Below are 20,926 nucleotides of genomic sequence, written 5' to 3'. Positions count from 1 at the left end.
ACGTAGGCAAGCCCCTATAAACCAAAACAGCTGATCGACAGTGTGCCCTTTTTTCTAAATTATTATACGGTAATATTTGATTTAAATTTTAGAAAATATACAATATCCGTTGTTTTCTAACTTGACATTTATTTGAATTGAAACATATTCCATAAAGATGAAAAACATATTGTATATCTGTATATATACATTGAAATATTCATATTGAAATTGAACAGCATACAATTTGAAAATTTTGACATTTATGTTTAAAGTTCATTTAATTTGAATTTAGAAAGTATATTTTGGGTTTTGATGCATATAGTGTTGTTAGTAATTAAGTTCCATACAATTGAATTTATTTTGCTTCAATTTATTAAAATTACATATTTATTCAATAGCCGTATTTAGAAGCTTGGCGATAGATACATCGATTAGCTGTTACATGGGCTATCGATATATTTGCATATTATTTCTCATCTCTCATAAAAGTACCTAGCAATTAATGGCAATATTTCGACGCCTTCGGTTGGAATAGCGGCTGGACGGGTAAATATAAAAAACACGTGCTCAGTTTTAAACAGGTTCCGTCTGCGTCCAGCGCATCAATTCCGCTGACCATTGAATCTATGCGCTTAAATGAATCCGTATACTCAATAGATTATTCTGTATGTGCAGATGCTACACAACGTAATATCCTTCCAGTCTGTCTGACCCTCTATTCGTCTGTCTGTCGTTTTGTCTGCCTGTCTAGCGTTCCCAGCTGCAAAGCTCGCTTCGGGTCCATGTGCTATTTCAATGTCTATGATTTTTTATATGTTTTGTGTCTATCCGTGTAACTCATTTAATGAAACAGAAAGACTAAAATAAATTCAATTAAATAAATGCCTATATATTTGAAGATTTAAATACTTTTTTTTTTTTTTCAAATTTCTACTTCAAAACAGTTCTATTCCCTTTAAAAATTGGATTCGTAAGCGCATTGGGTATTCGACTTGACTATTTTGCCTTACAAATTTTTGTTTATTTATATTTATTTATTTATTGCCGTTTGCAATGTTTAAAAACAATTTTGATTGCTTGCCTTAATACAATTCTATCTGGTTTTAGGAACGTTTTGATTGTCAATTGCAATTGAATTGATTTGAACATAAATTGAGGCGGCTTGGCAACAGTCGCAATCAGCCCAAAGGAGACGATTAGCACACACAAACATAAATACTTACATACGTCTATATATGTGTGCATAGTGCATATACACATATGTATGTATATGCATATATAGCACAGATAGAAATAAAGACGTTTATATAGGCACTTAAAGCGGTTATTGCTTTCGTCTATTAATTTACAATTGTTTCTTGTTGTTGTTGCTGTTTCTGTGCTGACATCGATTAACTAAGGTAAACGCTCGCATGGCGAACAACAACGCAGTCGCCGACGTTGACGGCGCCAATCAGAAGCCAAAAGCTAATGGCTTAATAGGCAGCGGCGATGCATGTGCATCAACAACAACAACAACAACTACAGCATCATCAGCAGCAGCAGCAACGACAACAACAACAACAACTGCGACAGAGGCCGAGGCAGAGGAACTACTTCAGGACGGACTGAGCTGCAGTGAACTATTTAAAAATGGTGAAGGTCTCACCTACAAGTAAGTCTGCTTCCCCCCCCTGTGCTTCTCACCAATACACTCATGCAACTAGGTTACATGCTGTATGTGTGTATCTCTTCTATATATGTATGTACATATTTTGAATCTATGCCCTAATCATATGCTCATGTTACACTCCCCATGCTGCATTTAGTGATTTTCTCATATTACCGGGCTACATAGACTTCGCCGCCGAGTCGGTCGATCTCAGCTCCCCACTGACGAAGGGCATCACACTCTGTGCCCCGTTAGTTAGCTCGCCCATGGACACGGTAACCGAATCTGATATGGCCATAGCCATGGCGGTAAGTGTTCAATAACAGTTCTAACTTAAATGTATACACACACACACACACACACATTGCTAAACAAGGCTGCAAATCGGTGCATTTTATTCCCACGTCAGCTTTTTGCCTTTAGTCAAAGCATAAATGCCGCTATTTATTATGATACACAAATTTTATTGAGTGTGAGTAAGGTGGCAAAAACTGATACATTTGCAGTTCTCTGATGTCTATATAAGCCAGACTATGAAAGTTGATTTACTTAACAGATTTTGACTTGTACTTAACATTGAAATTCTTGTTGCTTGCTTGTGTTAACATATCTCGCAGCTAGGATCTGCCTGATCAGCTAATGTTAACATTATGTTAACCCAATTAATGTAGTTGTTGACGTGCTTCATCTCTGTGATCAGCTAATGTTAACATCATGTTAACCCAATTAATGCTGTTGTAAGCGCTCGTTCGGTTTGCAGCCTTGTTCGCACACTGTCCTCTATGGGCGGTGTGATCGATTGACACTATGAACGATAACCGATAAACCGACGAACGCCGACCGATGCACATCGCCATTTGGTGCTGAATCTTGGTATCGGCCTCGCTCCAGTTGTGGTTGTAATTGAACACTCTTATGCGCCTCTATTATGCTAAAAAAAAAACGAATGTATATTTCCCTTCACGCTCTGCGCCGCCTCGTTCGGAATTATTTTGTGGTGGGGGAACCACGCGCAGCTGTGTGGTGGCATTGGAATCATCCATCACAACTGCACGCCGGAGTACCAAGCGTTGGAGGTGCACAAGGTTAAGAAATACAAACATGGCTTTATGCGCGATCCGTCGGTGATGTCGCCGACCAATACCGTTGGCGATGTGCTCGAGGCCCGTCGCAAGAATGGCTTCACCGGCTACCCCGTCACCGAGAATGGCAAGCTGGGCGGCAAGCTGTTGGGCATGGTCACGTCGCGAGACATCGATTTCCGTGAACAACAGCCGGACGTACTGTTGGCGGACATTATGACCACGCAGCTGATTACGGCACCCAACGGCATCACTCTGCCCATGGCGAACGCCATTCTGGAGAAGAGCAAAAAGGGCAAGCTGCCCATTGTGAATCAGGCCGGCGAACTGGTCGCCATGATTGCGCGCACCGATCTGAAGAAGGCACGTTCGTATCCGAATGCCTCCAAGGACTCCAACAAGCAGCTGCTGGTGGGCGCCGCCATTGGCACCCGGCCGGAGGACAAGGCCCGACTGCATCTGCTCGTCGCGAATGGTGTTGATGTCATTGTGCTGGACTCATCCCAGGGCAATTCCATTTACCAAGTGGAGATGATCAAATTCATCAAGGAGACCTATCCGGATCTTCAGGTCATTGGCGGCAACGGTAATTACATCTCCCACATTTTCGCGCACAATCATGCATGCCTAGCCTTAAAAGAAAACTATTGGACGAGCAGAAAGAATCGAGACAGAGAGAGAGAAAAAGATGGGGATAGATAGGTTATAGATTATGGATTTTGAAAAAAAGATTAATGACTTAGCAGAAATAGTCTGCAGAGCAAAAGCATATACTGCTTAAGCCTTTGGCCTGTCGATCGATATTTATCGATATTCTTCAAGCGACAGAAGTAAGCGAGCAGAGCAAATAGAGGTGAGATAAATATAGATCATATGCATTAATTTTTATATCTGTTTATGTCTAAAGTTTCCCAAATGCTATGAGGTAGATTATGAATGTGTAAAGATAAGAATCGGAAAATCGTGAACAGTCAATTTGGCGGATATACAATTGATTGCAGATGTCAAGATAAGGATTTGCGAAAAAAGAAAGACCAAAGAAAGGGTAAAAAATTTCACAATAACTTATTCAACTATCTTTTAGTTGGTCAACCTTATCAGTAGATAAATGCAGTTCTTCAATCAATAAAATAAAGATAGTGTATATTGTGTGTATATATGTATGTATATAGAGCACAATAATCTCTGTCTCGTTCTATCTCTCTTGCTGTTTCCCTTTATTGACCAATAAAGTAGAATAGGCAACTTAATTACCCTCTCTGTCGCACGCTTTTATTACGCACTGTGGCTGATAAGTTTCGTAAACTCGATTACTAACCGCTGACCAATCAATTCCCCCCCTACAAACACACACACACACATATATATATATATATATATATATATATATACACCCCTACTCAGTGGTCACACGTGCCCAGGCAAAGAATCTAATTGATGCTGGAGTGGATGGACTGCGCGTGGGCATGGGCTCCGGCTCGATATGCATTACGCAGGAGGTGATGGCCTGCGGCTGCCCGCAGGCAACGGCCGTGCACCAGGTGTCGACGTTCGCCAAGCAGTTCGGTGTGCCGGTGATTGCGGATGGGGGCATTCAGTCGATTGGGCACATTGTGAAGGCACTGGCATTGGGCGCCAGCGCTGTGATGATGGGCTCCCTGCTGGCTGGCACCTCGGAGGCGCCCGGTGAGTACTTCTTCTCCGATGGCGTGCGCTTGAAGAAGTATCGCGGCATGGGCTCATTGGAGGCAATGGAGCGTGGCGATGCCAAAGGTGCGGCCATGTCCCGTTACTATCACAACGAAATGGACAAGATGAAGGTGGCCCAGGGCGTCAGCGGCAGCATTGTGGACAAGGGCTCCGTGCTGCGCTATCTGCCGTATCTGGAGTGCGGACTGCAGCATAGCTGCCAGGACATTGGCGCCATTTCCGTTAGCAAGCTGAGGTGAGTTGTCCTCGCAAGCGTCCAGCATCTCTCATTCCATTCTATATATTCTCCATCTCTTTCTAATTCATGGCAGAGAGATGATCTACAATGGGAAGCTGCGCTTCATGAAGCGCACCCACTCGGCCCAGCTGGAGGGCAATGTGCACGGCCTGTTCAGCTACGAGAAGCGTCTCTTCTAACATACAAACAGTGCTGCAGCGATGCCAGCTGTTGCCAGCCAGTATGAACAGCAGCTGCAGCATGCAACAGCCATGCATAAACATCATCATCATCAGCAGCAGCAGCAACATCAGCAGCAGCACCAGCAGCAGCAGCGGCATCAGCAGCAGCAGCACCAGCAGCAGCAGCACCAGCAGCAGCAGCAGCAGCGGCATCAACAGCGTCTCGTTTACCTCGCAGCAGATGATTTTGGACGAGTTCTGAGCGACTAGCGTGGAGCTGGCTTAAAGCCTTTCCACGATTTACTTAATTGTTAAGCTGAAGCACAGAATGAGAGGCATATGGAGAGAGAGAGAGAGGGGAGAAGAAAATCGATCGAATTCAAAATTTCGAATATTTGTGAATCTGCAGATGAGTCAAACTTTATGCGATAACTATCCACAACTGATGTGGATTACGATGTACTTACACACACACACATAGATATATATATATATGCCAATGTTGTGTTTGCCAAATCTATTGAAAATGTGAATTAGCTAAAAGAGAAAAGAAGATAGTTCAAAACTCAGCTGTTGCGTGGTCTAAACGCGTTCATTCCCCAGCTAAATTACTATGATTTTTTTTATGCTTGATTATATATTGTAATTATGCTATTGTTATATACATATACATGTTATATATACATATATGTATGTATGTATATGGAAAGTAATTGTATACGATATTCGCCAAATTTATTCTATGCGAAATTACTGATTTGATTTTGCTTCACGTGCAACGGAAATTGTTTATTAATAATTTAATAATTATAATGTGTTGCCGGATTATTAAGTTATATATACATATATGTATATATATCAATATCTGTATCTATATATATATATATATATATATTATATTGGACATCTTGAGCCACCAATTTGTAATGATGTTGTCAGCCTTCATTCCCCCAAATAAATAAAATATATGATTTTTGAAAATATATTTGATCAATTTGTTTTTTTAATTAGTTTTCTTAACATTCTATAAGCCAAGCATTGATTGCCCCCAGAAATTCAAATAGGCTAATTCATTTTTTTTTTTTTTTCAATATAAATAATTTTGATTTTTGATTTATTTGTACATAGTTATACATATATATATGTATATACATATATATGTATATGCAAGTATATATATACATAGATAATTTGTTTTTTTATTCTTGTGTCTGTGTGTGTGTGTTAAGCTTCTGTTTTATTATAAATATATATGTATGTATTGTGTGTTCTGTGCAAGAGTTATTGAATAATTTATAATAAATATATATGATGCAAAAATATTTTTATTTTATTTATTATTATTATTTTTTTTTATAAGTAAATTTGTTAGCTACGTTGTTGCTGTTGTTGTTTTCTATAGATTATAAATAGAAAAAATTGTATAAAATTGTTGTGCAGCGCAAGTAGAAAATAATCTAAGCAAAAGGAAAATTGAAGAAAAGTTAGAACATATGTTGATAAAAAAGACCCTCTTTAAGGACACTTAAACAGAGCTATTTATTTGTGCGTGTATGTGTGTGTGTGTGTGTGTGTGTGTATTAGAAAAAGCAAGCGAAATATAACATTGCTCGCCTAGCGAATTGAGATTAGATCTAGCTGAAGGAAAATGCAAGCAAAGCAAAGCACACAGACTCACACACATACACACACACGCGCACAAACACACACCACACGCACACATGCATTTAGGCTTATCAAAAATATATATATGTATATGTATATGTGTATATGTATATGTGTATGTGTGTTTGTTTAGGTGTGCGAATCTAAGTTTAAAATCAGCTTGAGCGGACTCCACAGTCGTCGGCTAATGTGTGGGATTATCGCTGGCCAGACAATGCCACTTCTCGTGGAAATGATCCGGCAGCCGGATGCAGTCGAGCCACTGCTGCAGGCGATCACCTTTGCTTTGGGCGCCCAATTGGAGGCTGCCCAGAAAGTCGTTGCTCTTGCCCAGATCCTTGTCCCAGACGGTCAGGATGAGCATCTCCTTGTTCAGATCGTGCGGACTGGCCTCGAAATAGAACTCCTCATTGAAGACAGGATTCAGTGTGCGCCACTTGACGCTCGTCTTGTGCTTCTTATTCTTGTGCGCATCCGGTTTCAGTTGCCTGTTACAAAGAAAACAAAAAAAGATCAACTCATTTAGTCATCCGAATTGGGGGCACACCTACAGCTTGACAAAGGGATCCGAGCTGCCGTTGTTGTCCATGGGCAGCAGATTGATGCACTGCTTCACATTGACCACCAGCGCCCGCCGTTTCGTATTGTAGCACAGCGAGATGAGCATCTTGCCATTTGGCCAGCTCTGCGACATCTCCGCCTCGGCGCTATACTGATCCTCTGCACCCAGCGGCACGGATATCCGATACTGCGATGTGCTATGCACCTGCGAAGGGGGTTTCCAAAATTAGAATTGATTTCGCTATCAATTGAAATGGTTAAACAAACATAGATATAGACATAATCAAGCTTAGAGCTTGAAGGCTTCTAAGCTCGAAGTCCTTTCCCAAAAAGTAGTACGGAATTTAATCTCAGCAAGTAAAAAAGCCTGTTTAAAGTGGGGGGGGGGGGGGGGGGGGGGGGGTTAGATATATAGGGGAGGGGGTATTTTTTAAGAAAAGTCGAAACTCTATAAAATACAAATGAAAATATATTTAAAATTTAGAGATAAAATTTTCTTACAGATTTTCGATAAGGGTTTTTATCGATAACCAAGGTAAGCTCGATATCCGCGTTGCAGATGCGGACATTAAAAAAAAATTCAAGTCTCTAGTTCTTATAAGTATCTACTGAAATAGACGTGTTCATAAATACGGATAGACAGACAGACAGAGAGGCATAGCTAAATCGATTATAGGTGTGGCTTATCAAGTAATCTTAATTCTTCAATGATTTTTGTTCTGTGAACAAGTATCATTGAGTCGTTACCGCTGATTTTTAATATTTTTAAATATTCTATTAAAATTAATATATATATTATTTATTAATTCTTATTAATTTGTATATTATTCTTATTATTTATATTTAATTATATTTAAATTGTATATTATTTTTTATATTTTATTATAATTAATTTATATATTATTTATATTTAATTCTTATTAATTTTTATATTTTTCACTTTATTATTTATATTTAATTATATTTAATTTGTATATTATTTTTTATATTTATTAAAATTAATTTATATATTATTTATATTTAACTATTTTTAAATTGTTTATTATTATTTATATTTTATTCAAATTAATTTATATACTATTTATTCAACAATTTTTAATTTGTATATTATTTTTTATATTTTATTATAATACATTTATTTTATTATTAATATTTAATTATTTTTAATTTGTATATTAATCTTTATATTTAATTATAATTCATTTTTGTATTTTTATATTATTTTTTATTTGTCTTGTTTATCTTTACTTTTAGCTCAACTCAAAATCAAAAGTTGAAAATGACAGGGTATCTAAACGGCCGCATATGCCCGTCGCGACGACAGCCACTCACCGTCGATAGGCAGACTTTGGCGGCGCCCAGGAAATCGTGTCCGTACTTGTCGTCGTCGAAGAGCGCCACATAGAGCAGCGAGTTGCCCAGCTCCTCGGGTTCGACGCCTACGAACTGGAGGGTCTCGTTGAAGTCGGGATTGCGGGTCTTGTGCACCGTCTTGGTGCGCTGCCAGCGGGTGTATTTCGTATGCCCCTCGGGCGTCACGATGTTCACCTTGCAGTAGGGATCGGCCAGGCCGCTGGCATCCATTGCCGGCAGATCTCTAGCCCGCACCAGTGTGCAGTCCAAGCTGTGGAAGCTCTCCCGATAGCTGATCGCCAGCTCCAGCCAGCCAAGCAAAGGATCGCGACAATGTTGTTGTTGTTGCTGCTGTTGCTGCTGTTGTTGTTGTTGCTTTTGCTGCTGCGGGTTTTGTGTGGTCTGTGTCGCCGAATTGCCCGAGCCGGAGCTGTCGCTGAAGGACCACGACGAGCTCACGGAACTGCGACGCATGAAGCTGCCCTCGCGGCGCAGCTGCGCCACAGTTGACGCATTCGAGATGTTGTCGTAGTCCTGGCCATCCGCCTGCCGGCTGCCCGCATTCGCGTTCGCCTGCCGGCCAAAGAAGAACGAGTTGGACAACTTGCGTTCGCCGCCATCGATGAAGCTACGTATCGAGCCGTAGGCACGCAGCCGGAAGCTCTCATCACGTTGCAGTCGCTGCCGGTCAGAGGAGTCGGTGCCGGTGCCGGTGCCAGGGGCGGAGGCGGAGGCAGTGCCGGCGCCAGCTGTAGTCGACTTGGCGCCATCCAGTTGATCCTCCTCCGGCTCCGACTGGCCGCTGGCACTGCTGTTGCTGGCGCTGCTGCTGCTGCTGTCGTTCACCCGAATCGTTAGCTTCTTGATGCGGCCGCCACGTGCCGGCGTCCCGTGGCAGCTCTGCACGGCGCGCGCCCCCTTTCCGGCTCCGGCTTTGCCGTACGCTGCCACCGCACCGCCGCCGCCGCCCCCGGCCGTGGGTGTCGTGGTGGGCGTATTGGAGGCGCTGGCACTGCGCACGGGCATATCGTAGTTGGGCAAACCCTTGAAGAACCACGCGCCCGACTTCTTCCACATTTCGCGCGTCTCCGAGCAGATGCGGCACAGCCAAATCTCGCGCGTTCGCTCGCTGTTGTGATAGCGGATGTTGATGTCCACGCTGCACTTGGTGCAGACGGACTTGCGGCAATCCTCGCACAGGATGCGCTGCGGTCGCAGCAGCCCGAACGCATCGCCGCACAGCCGACAGCAGTTGGGGCCGCGCTCCACGGCGTGCAGCTTGATCTTCTCCACACGCTCGACGAGTCGACCGACACGTTGCCGTTCCGCAATCTCGATCTCTTCATTCCGACGTATCACGGAAATAATTGCCTCCTGCTCCTCCGGACGTAATGGTTCATTGGTCTTTGAGCTGCTCCAGCCGGCTTTCAATCTGTGCAGGGAAACAAAAAGCCAGACCTTAGTACGTGCATCATTATGGGTGAAGCTGTCTGCGTGTGCGTGTGTGTGTGTGTGTGTGTGAGGGCTTTTGAGTCGACGTGCGCCTAATGAGCATCATTATGATGAGCTGCCTAATGCAGTAGTTACGTTGTTGTTGATACCCTAACTGAAGGCATTTCAAATTTGTGAAACACGTTGAGCATAGGAAGAGTGGGAGAGAGCGAGATCGAGAGGGAGAGGGAGAGGGTGAGAGAGAGATATGTACAAAGCTAGAGAGAAAGTAATACGTAGAGGGCGAGAGAAAGATAGATAGAGAGAAGAGAAAAAAAGAGAGAGAGAGAGAGAAGAGAAAAAAGAGAGAGAGAAATAGAGAAACATAGAGAGGGAAGGAGAAAGATAAAGATAAAGATAAAGAGAGAGAAAAGTAGGGAGAGAGAGAGAGACAGAGAAAGAGATATAGTGAGAGAGAGCAAGACAAAGAGGAAGAGAGAGAGAAAGACCAATAGAGAGAAGAGTATAGAGTGCGAGAGAGCTAAAAGCTGAAAGTGAGGAGAGATTGAGAGAAGGAGAAAGATATAGAGATAGAGGAGGAAAGGGAGTAATGCAGCGATAGAGCAAAAGAGGTATAACAAAGAGACAAAGAGAAAGAGGAAATAAAATAGAGATAGAAATAAAAAGAGAAAGATCAAGAAATTTATAAGGAATGAGGAAAACAAATGGGACATATGCAATGAAACGAAACATTTGCCTATAAAGCCTTTTAAATAATTCGTTTTTATACCCTGAACCCATTGAAAATGGGAAATCAGGGTATAATAGTCTTCTTTCTATAACTATTCTATATTCTATCACTGGAGTTACTTACCAAATAAAAAATATTATAATGTATAATGGCTAATATTTTTTCAAACCTAGAAGAATTACTATAAAATATATTCATATACTATATTGGAGCTCGAGCTTCGTTACTGCCATAGGGAACTATCAATGAGTACTGTTAGTTCACATTCCTGCAAACGCCCATTAAATGTGCTTCAGATAGTGTATAACAGCTGTGCTGGCCCTGGACAACTGACGGCCTCCGTTTCTGGCTGCTCCTGTTGTAGTTTGGGCAGCTCAGCTTCAGCTCGCTGCCAGGGCCGAAATGTCAAGTTCAAATTTAATTAAGAGGCAAAGCTAGCGCCCGGGCTCACAGCTCACAGCTCACGGCTCAGGGCCATCTCCGTCGTCGTCGTCGTCGTCGTCGGCGTCGTCTCCGGGTTTGCTGTCGTGTTTTTGTTTTTGGGTCCGGGCTTGCGCGTTTTATGGCCACTTTGGAATCACTTACACACGGTATTAAAAACGTAGCACACACACATTCACACTCACACACACACACACACACACACACATAGAGGCGCCCGCGTGAGTACTTGTTTATGCAAATTGGGGTGGCACTTAATGTAGATGTTGTGCCTTTTGCTAAGCGTCAGTTAATATGCATATACTTAGGCATACATACCTACATAAGTACTGCAGACATACAGAGACACAAGCATACAGACGTACATCCGTATATACTTATATATACATCAAATGTATATGGCTCATATTCCCAGAAATCCTAACAAAACTTCGCAATTTCGATTACTTTTTACTTTAATTTTTTTTTTTTTTTTTTTTTTTTTTTTTACATATTGCCCTTTTATTGTTTTTTTAATAGCCAGTTGCTAATGTGCAATGGACTAGCAGATACCCTGTAAACATTCTACATGCACAAATATATTCCTTTTAGGCAACGAACTTGAACCAAATTCCTAGAGAGGTCTTATAGTCTATAGAAGATTAAGAGTTCACTATATACCATAGGAATCTAAATTTCCCAAGTTAATAAAGTTGTGATCTTTACTTCAATATATTTATTTAAATATGTTTGTACTTAATTAGGATTACTAATTACTACGATATTATACATATGTCTTAAGATTGATTTGTACTTTATTATATTTCTTAGAATATATCTGTACTTAATTTGCAATTGTATATTACTATTATTTGATATATAATATATATCTTGAGAATTGTGGTGGTAAAAAAAAGACTTAAATAGTTTTAATATATAGCTTTTTCCTACATATATCCATAGGTCTTACGATTAAATATTTGTGACTTTCACTTTATTGTATTTATCAATCTATTATATTTTCAGAATATTAGATAGTCGAGTTTCGATAATTTGTACCCCACTAAATCGAAAATTCTATCCCCTTAAAAAAAATTCGTTCTCGATAATTTGAATTTATGTGTAAGTCGAAAAAAAACTAACCCCTTTGCCATTTCAAATTATTGGGACTTGACTATATTATAGTTAAGAATTACATAAAACCTGATATATTAATTTAAATAATTTAATTTAATTTCATATCATTTATTACACAATAATTTAATTACTTTAATAAGATTTGGACCTACACTTTATTGTATTCATAAATTCTAAGAATACGCATCACATATTCTAAGAATATGATTATATTACAATTAAGAATTCCATAAAACTTAAAAGACTTCAACATATTAATTTACCAACTTTTTCCAGTCATATTTTGTATGCGAATAACCTCTGGCTTGAGCAGGCAAGCCCCAAAAGTTTACTTGGGCCCACACACACACACACACACACACACACACATACGCATACGCATAGGCGTATACCCTCAAGACGTTTCATTTTCGACTGTGAATATAATAAAATATATATAATATATAAGGTAATATAAACACGTGTTGCCAGTGGGGGTTCTGTGGTCAGCCAACTGAAACCAAAGGATTCCTGGTGTGGCATCTCCATGGCCATAGCCCAGGGGAGATGCTTGGTTTGGTTCGGTCTCTATGATGAATGTTTTGCGAATTTCCTGCATGATTATTGCACGGCGTGGCCAACTGGCAACAGCTGTTAGCCATGCGGCCAGTTGCAATAGACAGCCGGAGTCAGTCTGTTGCAATGCCAGGACGTAGACAAGGTCAGCTGGCTGAGGGCATTGCATACTTTCGAGCTGAATTGCAACGATGCGAAAAGCTAAGCGAGAAGACATGATGGATGGATGCAGTGTTGCCATTGCTGTATTAGACCATAACAAAACAAGAGACGTCCATTTGGATAAATGCATTCAGATAACACATTAATCAATTTAATGGGAAACTACAATATGTGGTAATTGTAAATCTGATACCATATACTGCTGCAACAATTGAAAAATAAACAAGCTAAACAGAAGCTCTTTCCATTACCCGTAAAGCTATATAGAGTACGGGAAATAAGATCTCAAGAGAAAGAGCAGAAGACAATGCAGCGCAGGTGATGCACTGGCCAAGTTTCCGAATGGTTGCCCCATCACGCACTCTGCTGCAGGACATTCCTTAGAAGGAATGCAAAACTCGCTCAGTGTAGCCAGGACTTTAGTGACAAATGCTGGCAAAATAATAGGAGAGGACAAACGACAAAGCTGTCACAGGACAAAAGCAAAGCGCAAAAGCATTTCAGAGCGGACACAATTACAATCTACGGGGAGCCTGGCTACACTCGGCGCTATGCCATGGAGTGGCTAGCAAGTCCATAGGATAGAGTTTTCCAATGCAATTAATCCATGGGCAGCAATTTTGTGCGGCGTAGCTCTTGACATTTTAAAACAGGATGGAACGTCAGCTTACAAAAGGATTATAGTCTTAGCTGTTAGTCAGAATGGAATGTAAGCCAGCAGCCATGACGGTCTTGTTAAGTAAGCTTCCACGGAAGAGAGAGCTGACCAGCGCAGTCCAGCGCTAATTGTAGCGGCTTGCACCTTATGCGCTAAAGGTCTGGATGAGCTTAGAGCTGACAGCAGCTAGCGAAAAGGCTGGGCAAGAGGCTAAATTTGAGGCTAAGAAGCTACCTAAGAGACTAGCCAAGAGCCTAGCTAAAGGGCTAGCCTAGCTAAAGGGCTAGCTAAAAGGCTAACGAAAAAAATGGCTAGAAGGCTAGCTAAAAGGCTAACAAAAATAATGGCTAGAAAGTCTTTTAGCTAAAAGGCTAGCCAAGAGAAAAGATACCCAAACGGATAGCCAAGAGGCTAGCCAAGAGCCTAGACCAGAAGCTAGCCAATAGTCTAGCACAGAGGCTAGCGAAGAGCTTAGCCCAGCTAAAAGACTAGCTAAATGGCTAGCCTCTTGGCTAGCTCTCTTCTGTTCCAAGGACATATATGAGTTTCCCTAACGTCAAGTTAAAACAAAAAAAACTGCAGACAATGCGTGCCAACGTGTACTGTGGTACAGGCGATGGATGCACTGGTCAAGTTTCCAGGTGGTTGACCTATGAAGGACGCTGCTTGGAAAGAATGCAAAGTTTGCTCAGAGGCAACAAACGACAAGACTGTCAAAGGACAGAAACAAAACTCAAAAGCATGCCAAAGCGAAGACAATTGCAATCTACGAGGAGGCTGGCAGCCCTCACGGTGCTCACTCAATGGAGCCGCACTTTTAAAGCATCCGAGTGGCGATGGCGTTGGGAGCAGAAGGATCTGCGTAGTGCAAAGAGTGAGCTCCAATTGCACCTCAATGGGCAGTCGCAGGCAAAGAACTAAACTCACAAACACAATTGACTCAAGTTGAAGTCCGTGAACTGTTTGAGCTGGTCGCAAACGTAGTGCTCCTGCAGACTGTCAAAGGCGCAACATGACACAGTTACATAACAGTTAAGTTTCTCTCTCACGTGCTCAGTGTGATTAGAGCCGGCAAATTAATTGAGGTATCCGGCATTCGAATAGAATTTTAGACTTATATTATACGGGCAATTGACTAGGCTAAGCACCGTTTCAAGTGTCAAGATTGCCGTAAAATCGTAGGCGTGGACATCAGCGAGACAAATTTCAGCATTGAGCTATGGCAATTACGGTAAAGAGCTATAAAAAAAAGGTGGTTCTAATTATACTCTCTCACAAAACCAGAGGGGTATATCAGTTTTATGAACTGCAAGTTTTCCTATCCGTCCAACTGTTTGCTTTGACGCAAATCCTTTCATCGCCTTCACAGCTAGAGACTAGAGAAGCGGAGCAGCTTGTAGTTCAACAAGTGCCTTCCTTCATTTATGCTGCGCGTCTGCAGAATCCAGCGGAGTAAACAACGGGATTATTGGGATAAAGGTAGCGTGAAGCGCAAAGCGCAATGCGAGCCATTGTTTGCGGTCGTCCCTCAGGCATCACGCTTCATGCGTCGCCACATACTCCCAATAAATATAAATTTCTTTGCTCCTAAATGTATTTGAAAACAAGCACGAATGCTCTAACCGGGAGTGCCTGACTAGCAGATACCCTGAGCCCTGCAGTTGAGATGCCTTTAGGTAGTGCTCTCTCTACTATTATGGTGAATATTGTTGTATATACACACCATATGTGTATTTCATATATAATTTTAAGATTTTTGTTTATTTAAAGCTATGGTCGAATAACTAAATCGAATGATCGATTTTAATCGATAACAATGTTATGGACTGATTTATCACAAGAGAACTATTATTTACATTATCTTTCTATATTTTGATTATTGATCTAGGCTATACGAAGTCGTTGTGTTCATATGGACAGACCTGCCCATATCGAGTCAAGACATCATTCTGATTGAGCCAGTATCGGTTATTAAATAGGTTTGACATTTTTTAACATACCCCGAATCAATTGAAATAATTTATGGCTTATTAAAAATTTAACCTGTTGTACTCTTTATTATTTGAGCTATCCAGCGACATTTAATTTTTAATAAATATTTATTACTGGAGTACTCCGCAGGACTTTAATAAGCTTCAAAAAAAATTTATTTTAATAAATACATATTTATTGTATTTAAATAAATGTTGGTACATATTTTTGTTTTTAATATATATTTTTATATCTATATTTTATTAAGTACGTGTACTGCTACCTTTAGTTTTTTATTTAATTATTTTTTTACAGTTATTATTTTAAATGAAAAAGAAGTATGTAAATTTTATAATTTACATATCCTGTTCATAATTTAATATAATCTAGCTTTTACTTGATAAATACAAAAATAAAATAGTTTTGACTATTTAACTTCTATTTATGTATTTTTTAATTTTTTATTTTAAGATTTCCTTCATCATAACTGGTTAATTTTTTGTTACATAGAAAAAGCGCAATCGATATGCTCTTTAAGCTGTTGAAAATGTCAAACCTATTCATTTCAGTGGTACTTATATAAAGTATATATTTATATATATGTGCATATATATTACATATATACATACATATGTATATATTTAGTTTATGGGCTCTGTCACGCCTTCTTGCACCTGTTACATACATTTTCCCGAAATGATTATACCAAAAATTCGCATTTTCAATGGGTTTAGGGTATCAAAGCACACTCTACACACACACACACACACACACACACACATTTGAACGCCGTACAACACTTTAGCGTGAAAGAGCCTCGGCGTGTTCGTTAAAATGTTTATTTCTTTTTTATTTATTTATTTTTTTTTTTTGTTACTCTTTGCTGTTCGCATTCGTGTTCCTTAGTTGGTGCCCGCCGTTTTGCCTTGCCGCGGGTTTGTTGACTTGCACGGGCCACTTGAATGTACAGTAGTCACCCAATATGGCGAACTGGCTATGTTCGATTTAGACCCAGAACCCATTCAAAATGCGAACTGGCAGATATATGCTATTTTGTTGAAGGTTGAAGGAGGCGTGGTAGATCTCAAGAAGTATATATCTTATATATATCTTGATCAGGGCGATGAGATGAGTCGACATTGTCATGTTTGTCTGTCGTTAGATCAGATCCTACAAAAAAACGATAACTATTTTGTTATCGATTGAAAACTTTGTCGAAAAAGGTTATAGAATTTTATCTCGTATACCTGTATATCTCTGGATTGGATATACGAGTGTGTGTATTTTATAAAATACAATAAACAATAACTATCTTTGCTATCGTTTGAAAGCTATATCGACCCTTTATTTACACTTTTATCTCGTACATCTATTGAGACTAGAGTGTCCAAATTTTAGGTATAGGTTCCTGTGTATTTTATAAAATTTCGATTACATTATATTTTGTATACCGGCTTATGTATGCGTGCGTATGTGAATGATTTGTTTATTGTGTATGTAGAAAAGAAGCGTCGAACTATTGGATTATCAGTTATACAAAGGTCAGTCTCTACGACAGCACGCTTCAGGGTATACCTGGCTTTGGTATAATGACTTTGTTTTAATTTAATTTTTTCCATAGAGTGAAGTGAAGTAAGGACCTACAATAATTTGTTGCCTTCGCTCAGTTCGCTTGGTTCACTCTACGGCATGTTCACTGTACACGCTTGCCAGCTCATTTGTATGTATGTATTCGTGTATCCTCGTGTGCCGTAACCTCGCCTGTTGCCTTGAGGGCTTTCAGCTTCAGTTTCAACAGCTGCTGTTGCCGTGCCAGGATCGAGCAACGGTATTTGCATGCAGCAGCAGCAACAGCGGCAGCAACAGGCAAAATGAGTTAGTTTCGCTTTGCGTGCGCTTTTCAATTTGTTGGCCCCATTTGGTGCACTAAAACACACAATTGCTAAAGTCACTTAAGAACCGTGTACAGCCTATAGCAAAACATTAGCAACAATTATATAGACTGTGACATGCTTCAAAATTGTTGCACTTCTGTGCTAATGCGCCTCAACACGCCTGCATCACGATCGTGCTTCAGGTCTATTGCTGCAACTTAGATCATTGAGTGAGATATGCACAAAGTCTATAATTTGACTAGGATGAAAAGCTGAGAATCGGAATGCATTTCTGCTATGCAGATCCGTTGTTGGGTTGAAGTGCTTGACTAGGAAATACCCGTAGCTCTGGCATTTCCAATCAGACATGGGTTGGACCTGACTTGCGAAATACCCGTGGCCATTTGAAGCGCGGGCGGACATGAACTGGATTTAGACGTAACACTGGCATTTCCAATCAGACTGCGTTTTTTCTATGCCCACGTGCGAGTATTTCGATTTTGCAATGCTTTCAAGGTATGAAAATTTCATTTTCCAAGCATTTTCACCGCAACATTGCGGCTATGACAGCTGTAAGCTGTGCCTCCGACTGCAGTTGCCTGCCTTGAGTTGTAATTTGAATTTCAAGTACACGGCTGTCAGTGCAGCTACCATGCCACGCCCCGTTTGATTTCTATGCGTCACACACAGCCCTGGACGTTCGAGGCATGGCTGCTATGCTTGATTTCCTTCTATGCTTTTTTTTTTATGTACAGTGAAACTCGAACGGAAGTGTAAATTGAGCACTTGAAGCCTGCTGCCTGCTGCCTCCTGCCAGCTCCCGTTGCCTGCTCCCGCTGCCTGCTGTCTGCCAGCCACACAGCTGCCATCCGGTGCGCATGCTGTGCGTGTCTTTTGCGGTTGGGCGTTATGCATAAAATGTGCTTTACTATATATACATATATATACTATACATATTGTATGTATATATATATATATATATATATATATATATATATATATATATATATATATATATGTGTGTGTGTGTGTGTGCGCGCGCGCTGTTTTGTACTTGTAGTTAATTCTGCGTAAAGCCCCAATTCGCACATTCAGTCAGCTGGGATTGCGCCTCGCAGTATGCTACACGTTTTCGCTTTGACACAAACATATGCTGCTAGCCGCCATGTGCTGGTCGCTGTGCATGCGTGTGCCTATGTGTGTGTATGTGTGTACATGTGTGTGCATGGGTGTGTGTGTGTATGGGGAGTGTTAATGTGGCTTTTCAGCTCCCCTGCCAGCAGTTCAGTCGAGCCGTCGCCGTCAGTTGCAATAAATAATTTCGTATTTCGACTGTGATAAAAAAAATACATACATATGTATATACATATGCATACATATACATACTTATAAAAAAGAGAATAATAATAATATGAGCATTATTAAAATATAATTAATCTGTCAGCGAGTTGGCGGCAAGGCTCAGCGAGCGGCCGCAGCTAGTAATTATGATTAGACGAAGGACGCAGGATGCCATGCGGCGCTGGGTCCTTGACAGCACGCGTTGGCGATTCCATGGCCAAGCCGCAAGCACACACACACACACATACACATACACACATAGCATAGCTGCATGCATTTGTATGCGTGTAGCTGATAAAACAGTATATCGCATTTTAGCTAATCACACAGAGACACACACTCACACACACACAATACACATGCATACATGTACATAGACAACGAGCGGGAGTGCGAGGACTGACGCAGTCAAAGTTAATTAAATTATAACTAAAGCTTTTGTCGAAACATACGCGACAGTTGGCGTTCGCAATAGTTGTTGTTGTTGTCGTTGTCGTTGTAATGCTTAGCACTACTAACTGTTGCGCGCCGCTTGTTGCCTTATCAGGCAGCAGCACAAGTAACAACAATGTGGCCAGCTTTTGTTTATGACGCGCACATTACACACTCATACAGACACATATTTCACATTCGCTTTGTTTTAGCTATTGCTTAACTTCCACACACATACACACACACACACAGCGACAAATAACAACAGGCGCCCAATTGTTGCATTTGGCATTTCTGAGTAGACTTTTGAGCGCAATTTACTTACTTGGCACGCAGGGCCAGCTGCCTGTCGCTGGGGCAGACAAACTTATTGGCCGTATTATTGCGATTCGCGAAATCCATTTCACATATTATATAGATAATGCAACATTATGCTTGTCACCCACGTATACACGACAAAAATTGTTTTCAAATAAAATTACCAAAAAAAAAAAAAAAAAAAAAGAACCAGCTTGCAGACTTGCTTATTCCGGCTTATTTATTTCAATTCTTATTCACCGGATGCAGGCAAACAAACAATCTACACAAGAACAACAATAACAAAAAAAACTGTAAAAAATCTTGCTTGAAACACGTCTTAATTCGCACGCAGCTGGTGCGCGTCTATGCCAATGTAAGTTCTGCTGCAGCAGCCACAGGCCCTCAGCTACGGTCGTTGAATTGGCCTATTCGCAAGTCGCAACGGCCGATAGCGATGGGCCGAGTGCTGTAAATACTATCGACAAGCGTGCTAAACATCGATTACAAACAGCGTGAAAACAACTTATAGAAGATAACTAATAAGAGGTAAAAAATTAATTTAATTAACTATACAGTAGCACACATAACAAAAGTAAATTGTAATTTAATTTAATTGTTAAATTGTTGCTGCGCTTCTATATAAAGAAATTTTAAAGGTCATTAATATTTGCCTAACTTAAATAGCGTAATTTGACTTTAGTACATTTAATTGCAATTTATATGTGAACTGTCGTGTGAAGAGCGCCTATAAAATGTGCGATCGATAACATATCGCATCTACACGATACTTGCTTTAGCGGCTCGTTTTTGCTCAGTGCCAGCGCCAATAGAAACACCCGCCACATGCAAAAAGGGAAATGCTGTTATGTTGCGGGTCGAATAGTATAGATGGGGTTGTTCGGGGCGCAGTCACAAACTGCTTCAGTTTCATTCCCCAGCTTCGCATACTTGCACGCGCCGACTGAAAGCAAAGCTCGCTTGGGGAACAACACTTGAGCCACGACCACTCTCGCATCTACATTCATGCTTCCAGTCAGCCTTCTTCCCACTCGCTCTACCTCACAGACACACACACACACACACACACATAGGCAGCATAGCCGTTTCCGGCTGGTCTCTGAGCATACCACATAATTTCATTGCATGCTTTTGTGCGCCGACAAAAATTCCAACTTTTTAGCGGTCTCTTTTTTTTCGTTTATTCGTTTAAATTTTGCGGTTGGGCGAGGCATTAGGTATGAAGCTTTGGTTAGTTTAGCGACTTGGCTCGTTTATAGCTGGTTGTTTCTGTTGTCAACGCTTGCCTTGCTAAACACGTAGCGCCTGCGGCCGCTGTCAAAGCAGCAGCAACGGCAGCGGCAGCAGCCATCGAGCTGTGCGCCTCTCTTTGGGTGTGGCCAGTGCGCGCCTCCTGTGCATTCAACTGAAATTCATGAGCACCCAGCCCCAGCACCCACCTTCGCAGGAAACTATAAGCCAGCCTGTGGCATT

General features: G+C 40.9%; 2 protein-coding genes across 4 annotated transcripts; one reads left to right on the top strand and one right to left on the bottom strand.

Annotated features, from left to right (window-relative positions):
- Nucleotides 1-374: 374 nt before the first annotated feature.
- Nucleotides 375-5,809, top strand: ras (Inosine-5'-monophosphate dehydrogenase ras). 3 transcript variants are annotated; one of them, XM_089473201.1, is made up of 7 exons: nt 459-528; nt 927-965; nt 1,090-1,636; nt 1,791-1,941; nt 2,650-3,301; nt 4,120-4,660; nt 4,737-5,809. In XM_089473201.1, the coding sequence occupies exons 3-7, from the start codon at nt 1,395-1,397 to the stop codon at nt 4,840-4,842; spliced, it is 1,692 nt and encodes a 563-aa protein (XP_089329327.1). In that variant the 5' UTR covers nt 459-528; nt 927-965; nt 1,090-1,394; the 3' UTR covers nt 4,843-5,809. The 3 variants fall into 3 exon arrangements, with proteins under 3 accessions (XP_089329326.1, XP_089329327.1, XP_089329328.1); XM_089473200.1 differs by lacking the exon at nt 927-965 and having other exon boundaries at nt 375-528; XM_089473202.1 differs by lacking the exon at nt 927-965 and having other exon boundaries at nt 525-647.
- Nucleotides 4,756-19,879, bottom strand: Rph (Rabphilin). The gene is made up of 4 exons (XM_018014234.2): nt 19,461-19,879; nt 8,383-9,835; nt 7,041-7,255; nt 4,756-6,977 (listed from the first exon to the last, which is right to left on the bottom strand). Exons 1-4 carry the CDS (start codon nt 19,535-19,537, stop codon nt 6,674-6,676), a joined length of 2,049 nt encoding a protein of 682 aa, XP_017869723.1. The 5' UTR covers nt 19,538-19,879; the 3' UTR covers nt 4,756-6,673.
- Nucleotides 19,880-20,926: the final 1,047 nt, after the last annotated feature.

Source organism: Drosophila arizonae, chromosome X, assembly GCF_054131065.1.
Source record: "Drosophila arizonae isolate 15081-1271.41 chromosome X, UAZ_ARI_1.0, whole genome shotgun sequence".
Lineage (NCBI taxonomy): Eukaryota > Metazoa > Arthropoda > Insecta > Diptera > Drosophilidae > Drosophila > Drosophila arizonae.
This window is presented reverse-complemented; position numbering and strand designations above follow the sequence as displayed.

What these genes read in the sequence shown, in the direction of transcription:
- ras (XM_089473200.1), top strand. Translation starts at nt 1,395, where the DNA reads ATGGCGAACAACAACGCAGTCGCCGACGTTGACGGCGCCAATCAGAAG. An exon ending in GGTGAAGGTCTCACCTACAA is followed by an intron (nt 1,637 to 1,790) that starts GTAAGTCTGCTT and finishes TGCTGCATTTAG; the next exon opens with TGATTTTCTCATATTACCGG. An exon ending in ATTTCCGTTAGCAAGCTGAG is followed by an intron (nt 4,661 to 4,736) that starts GTGAGTTGTCCT and finishes AATTCATGGCAG; the next exon opens with AGAGATGATCTACAATGGGA.
- Rph (XM_018014234.2), bottom strand. Translation starts at nt 19,537, where the DNA reads ATGGATTTCGCGAATCGCAATAATACGGCCAATAAGTTTGTCTGCCCC. An exon ending in CCAAAGTCTGCCTATCGACG is followed by an intron (nt 7,256 to 8,382) that starts GTGAGTGGCTGT and finishes CCCCCTTCGCAG; the next exon opens with GTGCATAGCACATCGCAGTA. An exon ending in TCGGATCCCTTTGTCAAGCT is followed by an intron (nt 6,978 to 7,040) that starts GTAGGTGTGCCC and finishes TCTTTGTAACAG; the next exon opens with GCAACTGAAACCGGATGCGC.